At 34.5% G+C, this 17,961-nt stretch overlaps 1 protein-coding gene across 1 annotated transcript in view; it reads right to left on the reverse strand.

Moving 5' to 3' along the window:
* Window positions 1–510: 510 nt before the first annotated feature.
* Window positions 511–17,961, reverse strand: part of LOC140059035 (protein kinase C delta type-like) — a 43,705-nt gene continuing 26,254 nt past the window's right edge. The window contains exons 6-17 of the mRNA XM_072104851.1: window positions 17,803–17,837; window positions 16,837–16,922; window positions 16,446–16,575; window positions 16,150–16,247; window positions 15,710–15,792; window positions 14,407–14,560; window positions 12,663–12,836; window positions 12,438–12,529; window positions 9,010–9,211; window positions 8,541–8,729; window positions 3,112–3,240; window positions 511–2,547 (exon numbers count right to left, since the gene is read on the reverse strand). Of these exons, the coding sequence (XP_071960952.1) occupies window positions 2,404–2,547; window positions 3,112–3,240; window positions 8,541–8,729; window positions 9,010–9,211; window positions 12,438–12,529; window positions 12,663–12,836; window positions 14,407–14,560; window positions 15,710–15,792; window positions 16,150–16,247; window positions 16,446–16,575; window positions 16,837–16,922; window positions 17,803–17,837 (1,516 nt within the window). The 3' untranslated portion in view covers window positions 511–2,403. The remainder of the gene's footprint in view (window positions 2,548–3,111; window positions 3,241–8,540; window positions 8,730–9,009; window positions 9,212–12,437; window positions 12,530–12,662; window positions 12,837–14,406; window positions 14,561–15,709; window positions 15,793–16,149; window positions 16,248–16,445; window positions 16,576–16,836; window positions 16,923–17,802; window positions 17,838–17,961) is intronic.

Raw genomic sequence — 17,961 nt, forward strand, 5'->3', positions numbered from 1 at the left:
TTACAATTAATGATTTTTCACAAACTTTGGTCAATTCTTCGTTTTATGTAAATGATATTCAAGTAAAGTTTGAAAAATACATAAATTTCTATTAATGTAAGAAAAAGGGAAAACTTTATACAGTTTAACAAATTCTATACAAATCTTAATGATATGTACAGAGGAAACATTTTTATTTTCCCACATCCTAAAATAAATTTAAGTAAAATAAATATTACGTGAAAGTTTGTTTAATAATAACACTTATTTAAATAGAAAATATGAGTAATCTCAGAAAAGGTTAGTATGTAAAGTAGGTGTTGCATTCTCACAATGTATGTATCATTAAATTGTTCTTAATACTGTATGTCCAATAATTGACACAAAGTACACATTTCAACCCACAATAGCACATACAGTACAGTTGTTCATTTGGTTGCAAAACAACAGTTCCACTGTACTATATTGTTTTGGCCCAGCAGCAGCCAGTTGTCTTAATGCCGCCGGTACTCAATCCATAATACATCTTGGTTTACACTTCATAAATTCATTTAATTCCATTATTTATTTATATTTCTATGTGATATCTCTAATTTATATATTTTTATACAATCACAAAATCCCACCACCAATTGTCTAGTAAATTGTATTCCTTTCTAAGCATAACAAATTTAAAATATTTATTTATATGATGAAAAATAAGTTTTACTTTCTCCTCTTTTTATCATTAAAATTGTATTTATTATTGTAGTTACTTTAGTATCTATATAAAATTGTCAAAAATAATTATTTATAATGCAACTATTTTCAATTTGAATAACTTTATGGCCGAATAACATTGCATTGTTTTTACTATTTATACATATATACAGTGTTATTGATGGTAGAAAAATTTACAGTTGAACCTGCCTAAGCAGACACCTGTCATAAGACACTTGTATGTGGACAAGTCCCAGTAATGTCTGTCTGTTCTTTCTTCCTTCAACATTGTTTTTGCATGATTTAGCTCCTGTAAGCAACCACTAAACTAGTCACAATTTATAAAATAATTACTGAAAATCATATTTAACGAATCAATTGATCATTGTATAAATAAATTATAGTGGTTGGAAAACTGAGAGGCCATGAACCATAGCAATGAAGCAAGGTATAAACGTTGGGCCTATTTTGGACAAACATCTCAGCAGTGCTTACGGAAGGTTCAACTGTTTTTTTATTTGACTGGAATTTTATGCTTCAGTTCAACATTAGATAAATTCTCATACATGTACAAAAATGTTTACTAAATGTTTGTTTAAGAAAGAATTGTTTAAAAAAAAACAGACCTTTCTAATCATCTAAGGCACTTTTAAATTCGGAGTTTATGACAATACTCAAGCTTATGGTTTATATCAATATAATCAAATAAAAAGCACTAGTGGCTAACAAAAAATGCCTTTAATCATGGATAAACTCATTCTTCCAAGTTTACATAATTCTGTGTAATTTCATATAAAAGTCAAAATAAAGGTATCAAAATAAATAGTGTAAAATATATTTTATAAAGCCACAAAAACAAATTGTACAATTTAAACTTATGCCAGCTTAATTACTGAATTGAGGTCAACATCTCAAATGAGAATTTATTTTGGCATTTTCCCCAAAAACTCTGCCAACTATGTTGTGTATATCTATATATCTATTTATGACGTTATCCAAATTCCTTCACTTGCACTGATGAAGGGCTAGTGTTGCCCGAAAGCTCTGCTAACTTTTCTGCCTGTTTTACTTCTCGTTTTGATTTAGCTTTTCGCTTTTATTTTGTATCTCCATTGAGATCCAGCCACTGATACCCACAGCATTGTCATTTTTTCAGTAATTTGCCTTTGGATTTATATATATATATATGGCTAAAAACAAGCCATGCTTTGCTTTAAAGTTTGTGATTTACAAGTTAGGCCCAAAATGGTTTGTTTCCTGCCAACTACTGTCACTATCAAGATTTTCCGTTTCCATTCTATTATTTCACATCACTTAATTAACCTGTAATATTAATTAGTTCAGTTTCATCTTGTTTTCTGTCTTTTTTTAATGAATTATATTTTTTCTCTTAAGTAGTTTTTTATATCAAGATTTTAATTAGTCTGTTAGTGGTGATGATTCGCTGTTGGTTTGAAATGAAATAAATCAAATAAATAAATAAAATGTTTGTTTTAAAAACTTCTGTGTGCATTAATTTGAAGAAAAAATATGCTAGATTTCTCCCCTTTGCATCACAACAATATTCTGCATTAAAACTTGTTTTAAACTTGACAGCAACCACATTTAACCAAGATCTAATAAAGCCATCAGTGACACAGTGCAGCTATCATCGTCCATCTAATAAACTGCTGTGTATGAATACTAGTAGCCTTAATTGATAGCAGAGCCATGTTCTTGGTATTACTACTGCATCTGTGGGTTTGTGAATGAGAAACCTCTAAATTGCTTCTGATTGATGGACTCCACAATCTTCTTGTCTGTTGGCGTTAGCTGCACTTTCTCCATTGTGAATTCTGGATCAAAATTACTAGCATCTGATGCGGATTTCTATATAAAAAACATATTTAAGATTAATCTAAATTGAAAACAAACAAACAAAAAAGCAATAGAAATTAAACAATACAATTTTGTAATTAACTCAATTCCTTCATTAGAATAAATGAAACACTTCGTGAGGTGGTTTCCCGAAAGAACGTAAAATCAAAACGGTACTGGGTATGACCAACTAGCGTTCTTGTCACCAACTAGTCATCCATTCATAGAAGTACTGATGTAGTAGCCTATCTGTACGGTGACCATAGAATGTGACCCGAGACATGACTAACTACGACTTTTAGATGATAGAAAGTTGAGAAAATTTGTTACGAGTAGTTGTACGATATGAGGAAGTTTATGAAAATATGTTAAAGATGTAAAACATATTAGGCATATAATCAGGAATGTTTGTTAGTATAAATAATTTTATGTTAATTTAGATATAAGGAAGAAAAGCAAAGAGATTATGGAGCGGCTGTACCTGAATACAACACAAGTATTGTAAGGTTAAAATACTAGAAATTTAGGCGATCTTGTCTTCAGTACGAAAGTTGGAAAAGCAAACAAATGTCTTACAATTTTAGGTTTAAATGGTGGTGGTATTTCTCGTTTCTCCAGTCTACCAAAGTCCATGGAACGGAAGAATACATGATTTCGAATGGGTTCTTTGATTCCAAGACGTTGAGTTGGATCTCGGTCAAGCAGCTAAAAAAAAAAAAATTATTAAAACAATACTAGTGTGTTAATAATTAGGTAGAGTGAGAAAATATAGTGCCCTCTTTAATTTTGCCAACCATATTAGGAAAAATAGTACTTTCTTCAGAATATGAAATTATGTATGTACAGTACTTTCATAGGCACCTGCTGCGACTTACCTTTTTTAACCAAAGAATAATTAGTGACCATCTAACTCTGAGAATCTTTTCTTTGATTAAATAAATTTGAACCATGGTTACAGTGATGTAGTATCATGATACTAATAAGGACCAAAGCCAAACATTTAAAAAATCACTGTAAACTGCTCTCTACTAAGTAGTATTAAAGTTAAAAGACGAGTAGTTTCAAAATATAAACCCCTTAAGGCAAAAACTACAATAATAATTGTCACATATGTTCTGTTAATATGCTAATTATATTTGTTTGTTATTTGCAAATTATGCAAACTACGTTACGCTCGGTGAAGTAATAAAAACAGTAGTTGAATTAAAAGAACCGTGTTGACGAGTCACACTTGTAATATGGTGTCAGAATAGTGGAAATTCACTCAAAATGGAATCGTTGAAATTTAAGCCGCCTCCACCCTTCGATTTTGATGGTCCTAGTGTGTCTGCTGCTTGGAAAAGGTGGAAACAGAGATTTACATTCTTTCTGAAAGCGACAGGCAGTGCACGTAAAAGTGGTGAAATAAAGGTAGCAATTTTAATTACTACACTGGAAGGGCGTGGCTTAGATATTTACAACAACTTTACGTTCACTGATCTTGTAGGCGAACCGGGTCAGGAAGATTATGTCCCAGCAGAGGACAATAATGATTTTGATACAGTAATGTCAAAGTATGATGAATACTGTAATAAACGAGACCCGATAATGGCGTTACGAGCGCAATATTGGCAATATGAACGACCCGAAGGTCAGGGTTTGGATGAGTTTGTGAATGACTTAAGAACAATGGCGGTGAATTGTAAATTTGTGGATCAAGACGGTACGATTCGTGATAAGCTTTTCTTCAGTGTAACAAATCCAGTGATGAAAATGAAAGTTATGGGCGATGATGGCAACGCTACACTTGATACTGTGATACACCGAATGAGAACTTTTGAGAGTTCTAGACGCGAGCTTGAAATGGCCGGTGTTGCAAGTGATTATAAGCCGAAGGTTCATGCATTGAGAAGAACCAAATCACATAAACAGACGCCAAGGGTTAGTGGTCAACATAATCATCAGTTTACGGATGCAGCCAAAATTAAATGTAGCAGGTGCGGTTCTTCACATCTACCTCGTCAGTGTCCAGCTTATGGTAAAACATGCTACGGGTGTAAGGGTTTGAATCATTTTCAGTCTGTGTGCACCAAACGTTTTTCCCGAGGACGCGGTCGTGGACGTGGAAGAGCTGTACATACAATGGATGAACAGTATATTATTGCCGAAGGTGTAAGTGATCCTAATGACTTATACATTGACACTTTAACTGTTAAAGATAAAATGAGTACTTTTATATTGACACTCTAAGAGATAACGATGACAAGAACGCTTGGTTCTATGATGTGTTTGTGGGAGGTAATGTGTTAAAGATGAAGCTTGACACAGGAGCAGGTGTTAACTGCATACCACTGGAAACATTTAGAAAGTTACCAGGACATAAGAACATTAAAGTATATCATTCTAAAACTAACCTATATAGTTATAGTGATGAAATTGTAAAACATATTGGTAAAGTTACTCTAAATGTAAAAGTTGATAACATCCAAAATGATTATGACTTCTTTATTACTAATGTTGATGGTCCACCTATACTTGGATTGAAAGCCTGTAGGGAGCTTGGTCTGATCAAACGTGGTAACAATATGATGTGTAGTGATAATGTGATAAATAATAAATATGTACATGCACTAACTAAAGATTCCTTGATTCGAGAGAATCGTGATGTATTTACAGGTTTAGGTAAATATCAAGATCCTTATGACATCAAGTTGAAAAGTGGTGTTTCTCCAGTAGTCCATCCACCCCGCAGGGTGCCACTTAGTCTGCATACCAAGCTGAAAGAAAAACTTGACGATATGGAGAAGAGGGGCGTGATTAAACGGACCGACAAACCAACAGATTGGGTCAACAGCCTAGTGATAGTGGAGAAACGAGACGGATCCTTGAGGTTGTGTTTGGATCCACGTGATTTGAACAAAGCCATTAGACGTGAACATCATATGATACCGACCGGTAAGGACGTAGTGAGTCAGCTGTCAGGTAAAACACTTTTCACTGTCTTTGACCAGAAAGATGCGTACTGGCAAGTTCCTCTTACTGACGCTAGCGCAGATATATGTACATTCAATACTCCCTTTGGACGATACAGTTTTCTAAGAATGCCATTTGGTATCTGCAGTGCTAGTGAGGTGCTACAGAAACGAAACCAGCAAATATTTGGTCATATACCTAACGTACACATAATATCTGATGATATGATTATAGCTACAGGTAGTGAAGCAGAGCATAATGCAACAGTACAGAGGGTGATGGATACGGCCAGAGCGAACAATGCCAAATTCAATGGAAGCAAGCTTAAGTATAAACAGTCTGAATTGGTGTTCATGGGAAACGTGGTGAGTGCCGATGGACAGAAACCAGACGAAGAAAAGGTTAGAGTTATCAAAGAAATGCCTGACCCACAATGTAAATCTGACTTGCAACGTATAATGGGGATGCTTAATTATCTGTCACAATTCATACCTAATATGTCCAATGTGAGTGCACCTCTCCGGGAATTGCTCAAGAAAGATGTTGCATGGTTTTGGGGTCCAGAACAAGCAGAATCCCTGAGGCAGTTAAAGGCGTTGATTAGTAGCAAACCAGTCTTAAGTTTCTTTGATCCACAGAAGCCAACCATTATCCAATGTGATGCATCATCCACAGGGCTCGGAAGCTGTTTGCTTCAAGAGGGTCATCCGGTTGCGTTTGCCTCTAGGTCGTTAACATCAGCTGAAGTTAATTACTCACAAATTGAGAAGGAGATGTTGGCGATCTGCTTTTCTATACACAAATACCACCAATATGTATATGGCCGAGCTGTTGAAGTTCACACTGACCATAAACCACTCGAAACAATCACACGTAAACCACTCCATAAAGCTAGTCCTAGAATACAACAAATGCTGCTCAAATTGATAAAGTATGAGCTTGATGTTAAGTATGTTCCTGGAAAGTACATGTACATAGCTGATGCTCTCAGCAGAGCATATCCTGATAAGGTTGATCGTGATGCCCAACCCCTTGAACAGTTGAAATATAGGGTGCATAGTCTAGACGAAATATTGCCCATGAGTAAAGCAAAAATTGAAGAAGCAATACGAGCTACACATGCAGATGTGGTACTCCAAACTCTAATTCTAACATGCAAAAGCGGGTGGCCTAAACATAGATGGGGTGCACCGGAGCAAGTTAGGCAGTATTGGCATCTTCGTGATGAGATACATGAAATTGATGGTCTTGTGTTTTTAGGTGAGAAGTTGATTGTTCCTAGCCAAATGAGAGCAGATATGCTGAATAAAATTCATGAAAGTCACCTTGGGATGGAGAAGTGTAAGGCGAGGGCCAGGTCTATTTTGTATTGGCCAGGTATGACCAACGATATAGAATCAGTAGTGTCAAGGTGCCCTGTTTGTGTAAAGTTCATGCGTAGAAATCAACGGGAGCCGATGATTCCACATAAGGTTCCTATGAGACCATGGGCTAAGCTGGGCGCGGATATATTTACATTCGCTGGCAGAGATCATCTTATTGTAGTTGACTATTTTTCCAAATACCCGGAAGTAGTGACACTCACTAGCAAAACGGCTGGAGAAATCATCAAAAAATTGAAATCTATATTCTCAAGACATGGCATCCCTGAAATATTAATGACTGATAACATGCCGTTCGCCAGCTACGAGTTCAAACAGTTTGCTAACCAGTGGGGGTTCGATTTAGTGACGTCCAGTCCGACATATGCCAGAAGTAATGGGCAAGTTGAACGTTTCGTCCAAACCATTAAGCAACTCATGAGGAAGTCCGTTGATGAGGGAAGCGATTTTCATCTTGCTCTACTAGACTATCGTGATTCACCTATTGCAGGGTTGAATTGTTCTCCTGCTCAGTTGTTGATGAGCAGAAAGTTAAGGTCAACACTTCCAGTCACACATACATTGCTGCAACCACAAGTTATTGTCGGAGCTAGAGATTTCCTTCAGTCACGTCAACAGTCTATGACAAAATATTATGATCGTGGTACACGTGTATTGACGAAACTAAGAAAAGGGGACAACGTGAGAATATTGAAAGGACGGCAATGGGAACCTGCTGTTGTGGCTAATGAACATGAGCTACCCCGTTCATATGTAGTGATGACCGAAGATGGAACGTCGTACAGACGGAATCGACAACATTTATTAAACACTCAACAACCGGATACTTTGCAGAAGGGCGTACCAACTTTGCAGAAGGTACCGGAAGCACCACCCTTACGTAGAAGTGATCGTGTTAGTCGTCCACCGGATCGATTGGATTATAAATAAATGTATCAATAATTAACTTCATTTTATGTTTATTTTCAAACCATCCTATAATGTATGAAACATATGAATGTGATCTAAGAAACAATTTGAAACATATGAATGTGATCTAAGAAACAATTTGAAACATATGAATGTGATCTAAGAAACAATTTATGTTTAAGGAAAAGTAATATTATTTATTTATGAGAATGTGATATATCGTGTCTAATTTACTTTTGATATTAATTTTTAAAAAAAAGATAAAAATTAAACTTTAGAAATTTATTTTGTTAGAAAAGGAAAGATGTCACATATGTTCTGTTAATATGCTAATTATATTTGTTTGTTATTTGCAAATTATGCAAACTACGTTACGCTCGGTGAAGTAATAAAAACAGTAGTTGAATTAAAAGAACCGTGTTGACGAGTCACACTTGTAATAATAATATCCTGGATTTATATAGCGCCTAATGTAATGAAATGAACATTATTACCCCAGTCATTTTTTTGGGATCAAACACGTATGGAAACATACTATAAATAAAGCAGGAACATAACCTTTCGATGTTTAGGCTTCTATACTAAAACTAAATCTTCTAAAATAAAATGTAATTGATGGGTTTCAAAGCAGCCACAAAAGAAGAAAACCAATGTAAATTACTATATTCTTCTATAATTCATTCATTCAGAAAAAAACTGTTTTCTACCATAACACTTAAAAAACAAAATGCATAAAAGAAAAGAAGAAAATGTATAATTTACCTTACTAATGCACTTAAGAGCATCCTCACTAAGCCATTTAGGATAATATGGTAGATCATGTAAAATAGAGTCAAACAATTGGTCTTCATCATCACCATGGAATGGAGATTGACCAATCAGCATTTCATATAGCAGAACGCCAAATGACCACCAATCTACAGATGAACCGTATTTATGTCCACGAAGAATCTATACAAAAATTGTATTTTAAAAATTATTATTTATTATGAAATCACTAAATACACATTTCAATAATTACAAATTGAAATGATATACTACATGTATATTGAAGTCAGTCAGTTTTCGCTATGCTTTATAATATAGTCTTTGAAGCCTGTATAGGTTATAGCAAATCTTGAATATTGTCAATGTTATATGGATGAAAATATTATATTAATAGGAAAACATTCGGTTTTCAGTTCTTTGGTCTCTTTTATGTACACACAATTTAAAATATGGAAACACTGACCTCAGGAGCAATGTAATCTGGGGTTCCACAAAAGGTAGTGGCTTTCATATCTCCTGCTATGTTCTGCTTACACATGCCAAAGTCTGCAATCTTAATATGACCATCTTTATCAAGTAAAACATTATCCAATTTCAAGTCACGATAGATTATACCACGTTGATGTAGGAACTGAAGGCCACAGATAATTTCAGCTCCATAGAATCTACATTGTGAGAAAGAATTATGTTAGGGTAAATGAAATTACAACCAAATTGGGCAAACAACAGTAAGGGAAATTTCTCTTTAACAGGCACCACATTACCCCACACATATAATGGCTTCCGTTGAGTGTTCAGAGAACGAAAAGAAATCTGAAATAATCATACCTTAGTTCAACACGGCCTATTCTGGCTATTACATTGTTTAGGCAAGAAACTCATTTGTCTTTATAAATCGTAAGTTGTATATATATATAGTGCCTTTAATTTAATATAGAATACTACTTATTTCCATGTAGCATTTGACATCTCTATTTCATCACACACTACTTGACCCCACTATTTCCATGTAGCATTTGACATCTCTATTTCATCACACACTACTTGACCCCACTATTTCCATGTAGCATTTGACATCTCTATTTCATCACACACTACTTGACCCCACTATTTCCATGTAGCATTTGACATCTCTATTTCATCACACACTACTTGACCCCACTATTTCCATGTAGCATTTGACATCTCTATTCCATCACACACTACTTGACCCCACTATTTCCATGTAGCATTTGACATCTCTATTTCATCACACACTACTTGACCCCACTATTTCCATGTAGCATTTGACATCTCTATTTCATCACACACTACTTGACCCCACTATTTCCATGTAGCATTTGACATCTCTATTCCATCACACACTACTTGACCCCACTATTTCCATGTAGCATTTGACATCTCTATTCCATCACACACTACTTGACCCCACTATTTCCATGTAGCATTTGACATCTCTATTCCATCACACACTACTTGACCCCACTATTTCCATGTAGCATTTGACATCTCTATTCCATCACACACTACTTGACCCCACTATTTCCATGTAGCATTTGACATCTCTATTCCATCACACACTACTTGACCCCACTATTTCCATGTAGCATTTGACATCTCTATTCCATCACACACTACTTGACCCCACTATTTCCATGTAGCATTTGACATCTCTATTCCATCACACACTACTTGACCCCACTATTTCCATGTAGCATTTGACATCTCTATTCCATCACACACTACTTGACCCCACTATTTCCATGTAGCATTTGACATCTCTATTCCATCACACACTACTTGACCCCACTATTTCCATGTAGCATTTGACATCTCTATTCCATCACACACTACTTGACCCCACTATTTCCATGTAGCATTTGACATCTCTATTTCATCACACACTACTTGACCCCACTATTTCCATGTAGCATTTGACATCTCTATTTCATCACACACTACTTGACCCCACTATTTCCATGTAGCATTTGACATCTCTATTCCATCACACACTACTTGACCCCACTATTTCCATGTAGCATTTGACATCTCTATTCCATCACACACTACTTGACCCCACTATTTCCATGTAGCATTTGACATCTCTATTTCATCACACACTACTTGACCCCACTATTTCCATGTAGCATTTGACATCTCTATTCCATCACACACTACTTGACCCCACTATTTCCATGTAGCATTTGACATCTCTATTTCATCACACACTACTTGACCCCACTATTTCCATGTAGCATTTGACATCTCTATTCCATCACACACTACTTGACCCCACTATTTCCATGTAGCATTTGACATCTCTATTTCATCACACACTACTTGACCCCACTATTTCCATGTAGCATTTGACATCTCTATTTCATCACACACTACTTGACCCCACTATTTCCATGTAGCATTTGACATCTCTATTCCATCACACACTACTTGACCCCACTATTTCCATGTAGCATTTGACATCTCTATTCCATCACACACTACTTGACCCCACTATTTCCATGTAGCATTTGACATCTCTATTTCATCACACACTACTTGACCCCACTATTTCCATGTAGCATTTGACATCTCTATTCCATCACACACTACTTGACCCCACTATTTCCATGTAGCATTTGACATCTCTATTTCATCACACACTACTTGACCCCACTATTTCCATGTAGCATTTGACATCTCTATTCCATCACACACTACTTGACCCCACTATTTCCATGTAGCATTTGACATCTCTATTTCATCACACACTACTTGACCCCACTATTTCCATGTAGCATTTGACATCTCTATTTCATCACACACTACTTGACCCCACTATTTCCATGTAGCATTTGACATCTCTATTCCATCACACACTACTTGACCCCACTATTTCCATGTAGCATTTGACATCTCTATTCCATCACACACTACTTGACCCCACTATTTCCATGTAGCATTTGACATCTCTATTTCATCACACACTACTTGACCCCACTATTTCCATGTAGCATTTGACATCTCTATTCCATCACACACTACTTGACCCCACTATTTCCATGTAGCATTTGACATCTCTATTTCATCACACACTACTTGACCCCACTATTTCCATGTAGCATTTGACATCTCTATTCCATCACACACTACTTGACCCCACTATTTCCATGTAGCATTTGACATCTCTATTCCATCACACACTACTTGACCCCACTATTTCCATGTAGCATTTGACATCTCTATTCCATCACACACTACTTGACCCCACTATTTCCATGTAGCATTTGACATCTCTATTTCATCACACACTACTTGACCCCACTATTTCCATGTAGCATTTGACATCTCTATTTCATCACACACTACTTGACCCCACTATTTCCATGTAGCATTTGACATCTCTATTCCATCACACACTACTTGACCCCACTATTTCCATGTAGCATTTGACATCTCTATTCCATCACACACTACTTGACCCCACTATTTCCATGTAGCATTTGACATCTCTATTTCATCACACACTACTTGACCCCACTATTTCCATGTAGCATTTGACATCTCTATTCCATCACACACTACTTGACCCCACTATTTCCATGTAGCATTTGACATCTCTATTTCATCACACACTACTTGACCCCACTATTTCCATGTAGCATTTGACATCTCTATTCCATCACACACTACTTGACCCCACTATTTCCATGTAGCATTTGAGGTTCAAGTTAAGCTTGAGGACCAGAATGATACATTTAATTTAACATTTAACACACTACTTGACTCAATTATTTCCATGTAGAATTATACATCTCTATTCCATTGCATAGTACTTGACCATTATTTCCATGTAGCATTTGACCTTAGCGAAAAAAGAAACATTAAACTAACCTTGCTCGTTTTTCATCAAATTTCAAAGATTGTTGAATATGAAACATTAGATCTCCTCCATTTAGATATTCCATTACAAAAAATAAATGATCCTAAAATACAGTAAAAATAAGTGTAAGATTGAATTTTAATTAATATATTGTGATGCACACATTATATACAAGTCTTAAATATACAGAAACAGAGTTTATTTTATTCCTATATAAAATGGAATAGAAAACTTACTTTGCTTTGGAATGTACAGAACAGATGAGTTAAAAATGGATGGTGCCAGGCCAAGCCCAAAACCTGCCTTTCAACCATTGTACATTCTATATCATCATCCTCCAATACTACGTCCTTCTTTAAAGCCTTAATGGCAAAATACTTCTGACTTCCTTTTAATTGAGCCAACATTACCTTAAAAAAGCACAAAATTTCATTATGTGTTATTTGATAAACCATCACTGAACAAAGGAATGCTTTTATAAAATATACACAATAGTTTTGAGAATTTTTAACTCGTTAAAATGGACCTGAAATGGATTTTAGATTTTTTTCATTTTAGAATGATGTTTTGGGGGCTATTAGGTGTTGCTAGAATGTATATTGTTACAAAATATAAATTGGCTCTTTTGGGGAAAGCCCCATTTGAAAATCAAAAAAATTCGCGGGTGACGTCACTTTGCGAATATATTCCTATCCCTCCAATGGACAATTTGCAGTTTTTTGGCTATAACGCTTGAAATCTATGGAGTATTTTCTAAAAAATGCTTGTGCATTTGCAGAAACGTATTTAGAATTTTTTGAGATAAAATTATTATCGTATAAACGGTTATTCATCGAGTAAATGACGATTTTAAATCTTAAAATCAACGGTTTTTTTTCTGGCAATACCGAAGTTGGCCTGGCAACGTTGTTCGGGATACAGCTCCGTGCGCAATGATGCGTATCCATATTTTCCGTTCGTGTATTTTGTATATCGTTCGTAATTTATACTGCTAAAATGTGTTAGTTTCTTAGTTTTTAGTTTAGCAGAATTAAATTAGTAATATGAGATGATAATTTATTTGTCACGAATCAGGCAGTTCGAAAACGAATTTTATTCATATTTTACTTTGGCTTGACAATGAGCGCAGCAAGTTGTTGATATCGCTTTGGTCCTTGGATGCACATGAAACGGAGCCTCGCCGCATGATGTGGGTGGTGGATCGACTCCGCGCGCTGGATTGGGGGCCTAGGCCTAGTAAAGGTTTGGGAGGTAGGCCTTCTAAATTCGGGTTTTAGAACAAACGAAGTACATTTTAGGGACCTATATTTCAACAACATTAGATATTGAATAAATTAGTATTAGTGTCAACGCTTCGCGTATCTTTCCAGGCCGTCGATCATTCACTGACTATTGGGCGGCATACGTACACGCTCTCGATATCATCGTGTGTATATGTGATGTCGTCGTGAATATAGAGGCTTCCGACGGCCGTTGAAATAGAATATTGCAATGGCGCGAGTAATTTTCGCTAATTTACCATGGTATCTTAAAATTTCGTTTTTACTCAAAATACTATACATTTTGTTTATTTGTATGGGTTTGTGTTAATTTGATACATTTAAATAACATGTGTGAGTTTCTTGAAAATCGAAAGTCCATTTCAGGTCCATTTTAACAAACACACACATAGACTGTATATCAAGTCTTTGTGACAGGATTTGGACACAATACCCTGCAATTTGTAGTAGCTACAACTGCACTGCAAACAAGCTCAACTGCACTGCAAACAAGCTCAACTTCACTCCCAACAAGCTCAACTTCACTCCCAACAAGCTCAACTTCACTCCCAAACAAGCTCAACTTCACTCCCAAACAAGCTCAACTTCACTCCCAAACAAGCTCAACTTCACTCCCAAACAAGCTCAACTTCACTCCCACCAATATCAATACAAATTTATTATTATTCACTAATAAATAATAATACATGAAGAAACAAACCTTTCCAAAACTGCCTTTGCCCAAAACCTTCATTAAATGGAACTCCTCTATCCTATAAGTCTTTGTTGGTAAAGTAGCAGCCTGTTGTGCTTCTTCGCCTGCTCCCCTTACTTCACCTGGTGTTGACGTCTCCCACATTGGTTCATATACACCACTAAAGATATTAATTAAATTGATTTTATTAGGTGTGCAGTGCATGTATCCTATCCAAGTCCTAGTTCCAACCATTGTTTTCTTTAAAATAAAGCTTTAGTTTTACAATGCATAAAGGAAGAGAACAATCTTGTTAGTGGAAAAATACAATACTAAAATTACAATAATCAATAATTAAAAAGAAACAGAAAATATCTAAAATTGGGATACCTCAGGGTAAAGCCAGCTGAAACTGGAACAGAATTTGAAGAATAATAATAACTTGAATATTGAATTTATAAGTAAATATAAAAAAAAACTATATAAATAGTACATTTTTAGTTTGAATTGTTAAAGATTTTAGTCCTAAAGACTTTTAAATCAAACTAATTGCAAGAAAATGTTTTCTTATATAAAATAGGTTCTTTGGACCATACAGAACAAGGGCATTTTTGGACTTTGTGAAGTAACTTAATTTGCATAATTAATATGACACATGTTTTTATTTCTAATTTGATTTTCAAAAATTAGTCCATTATTCATTCTTGTATTTTTATGTATAATTTTGCATTTTCACATTATTATTTATGACTAAATTTTACATAAATTTATTGACTAAAAAATAATTGAAAAAAATTATTCTGATTCAAGTAGCATATACTTCATACAATGATTTGATGATTTTTATATTCCTGAAATAAAGTATTTGGAAATTTCACTAAAGTGGCTATATTAATGGGTCCTCCTAAATACCAAGTCCTATCAATTATAACCAAGCACCACCAGCATAATGTGTAAATACACAAAATAGGATACATTTAGAGTGTTAATTGCATTTTCATCAATAAAAGCATACATTTACAGCGACTTTTTTTGTAAAACACATTTGTTGTCATATGTCAACACAAACATACTAGTTGACGCAATACACGCATTACTGACGCAATACACGCATTACTGACACATTGTACATTCTCAAGGCTGATTGATTATTTAACAATTTTTACTCCAAAATCGCTTCAAAAGTATTTAATTGATAAAAATTCATTTAACTCTTAAATATCCTATTTTGTATAATTGACACTTTCTACTGGTAGGGCTTGGTTATAATTGATGGGCTTGGTTGGGCTTAGTATTGATAGTTAATTGAAGTAAGATATGAACAACTTACTCATCATCTTCATCCTCAGAATCTGGATCTCCAATCACATGAGCATCATGGGAATGTTGATGTCTGCTACCAGCTTGCTTCCTCTAAAATAATACAAACAATCATTTGTAATTAAGTGAGTGATTGGCTGAGCAGTTCAAACAGTGGAACCACTGTATTCCATAGCTATAACACTGTCAAGGTGCAAGGCAGGCTCACTTGCTCCATGTCTGGTGGTAGAATGAGACTTCTTAAATAAGGACTATTAATATTGTACACAAACTGCCTGTTTGCACTTTAAAGAACCTAGTACATCTGTCGAGATGAGTAGGGCATTACTAGGTGTACAGATACGTGGACAGATGAGCCAGAATCGATCGAGAATTCTCCTTAGGGGAGAAGCATGTAGTTAAAAAGATTGTTGGAATGGTGCTATATAAACCATGATTGTCAAAACCAACCTCAACTGCTTGCATTGCTTCAGCCAACAGTTTTTGGTTGACACCACATAGATTAGGAGCATTCTTACGGCATTTATGATGAATGTTCACATTACAGTCTAAAATAGTTTGCAAAATAGAAATATTTAAATATATTTAAAAACCACAAGAGAGTATACCTCGCATGGACATTAACTCAATCAGAATATAAACAAAAATAGACTCATTAATTGTCACTTTCACTTATTCATAGGAAAAACCTAATAAATTGGGAAATATAAAACTATGATCACTATTAAAACCGATATTATTAATACCTTCACATTTTAGACCTTGTTTAAAAAGTCCAAACAGCATGGAGCCACAGTGATCACAAAATGTGGGACTCAGGTATGTGTGAACCTTCAACTTATGCGGCATGTTGATATTAAATCGCTCCTTAAGTTTCTGAAAAAAATTAGATTTTTAATCAATAATTAATAAATAAAGATGAAGTGGCTAGCAGCATGTTTGTAATTTAATATTGACTGTACATTTATTGTAATGTAAAGTTATTGAACAACAGTAAATATTTCACGATCAACAATGCCGAATGGATAATTAACGCCAGCAATATAAAAAACATTAAACTACACACTGATAGCCTTCTAAAGAAACACAGAAGAAATATCACGCTTAGTTAAAAAGTTTTAAACAAAAGATGTTTACTTTAGTATGAGCACTTTCCACACCGGCTCCAGGACAACCTGTGAGTACCTTCTGATAACATCGTCGATGAACGGCAAGTGTACAAACTAATAAACAAAAAAAACAAAAAATAAAAAAATAAATCTACTAAAATTAATCCAAAACAATTTTTTATGTTTGGAATGTTGCACAAAATTACCATCAAAACAATAAATTATTTACTATAATTATAAATATAATCAGGGAACATTTTCGCCAGTGTAGCGTAGCAAAAAGCTATACAAAACAACCTTTATTGCTACACATTTTGAACATTGTGTAGCAAAAAATACAATACAAAACTATGTTTCTTGACTAAAAAATCAGTTTGATTAGCAATATTGCTAAACAAAATTTTTAAATGAAAATTTTCCCTGATAATTATTTATTCAATATTTTAAAGATGTATTATTTAAAAAAAACATGTAAAATGAAGATTAATAAATAAAGATTAAATAAAGATTTTGCTGTTTTTTTCACTTCCGTAGAAAAATATTTTGTTTTTCCTACACGGATTCGTACCACTTTTATTTCTATATACAGTATGTATGTGCCATGTAGTATATATCTCTAGTATATTTTAACTCTATCTATTGACATTATATTTAAATATGTTAGACATACATATTTTAGCTTTTATTTTTTAATAGTTAATTAACATTGACATTAACATTGTTTTTGTTTTAATCATTCATAAATGCTATATGTGTAAATGCTATTATGTGTAAATGATGCTATATGTGTAAATGCTATATGTGTAAATGCTATATGTGTAAATGCTATATGTGTAAATGCTATATGTGTAAATGCTATATGTGTTCATCACTTTTTCATTATTAACTCTCAACACATAACTTAACATTATATTTACAGTATTTTGTTTTATAAAAATAAACTTTTATCTTTAATAAAGAAAAGTAACTAAAGTAGAAATGAATTGATACTCACTCATGCACATATAACCTTGCTTGCCAACCACACCCCTGAAAACAACAAGCAGTTTACAATTATCATCCTGTTGCTGCAGCACCTGCTACTTATTTGCATTTGAATCTAACCCCTAGCCATCAAATCTAACCCTATACCTCTAGCCCAGTTATCTGCAGT

This window comes from Antedon mediterranea, chromosome 9 (genome assembly GCF_964355755.1).
Source record: "Antedon mediterranea chromosome 9, ecAntMedi1.1, whole genome shotgun sequence".
In the NCBI taxonomy this organism is placed as follows: domain Eukaryota; kingdom Metazoa; phylum Echinodermata; class Crinoidea; order Comatulida; family Antedonidae; genus Antedon; species Antedon mediterranea.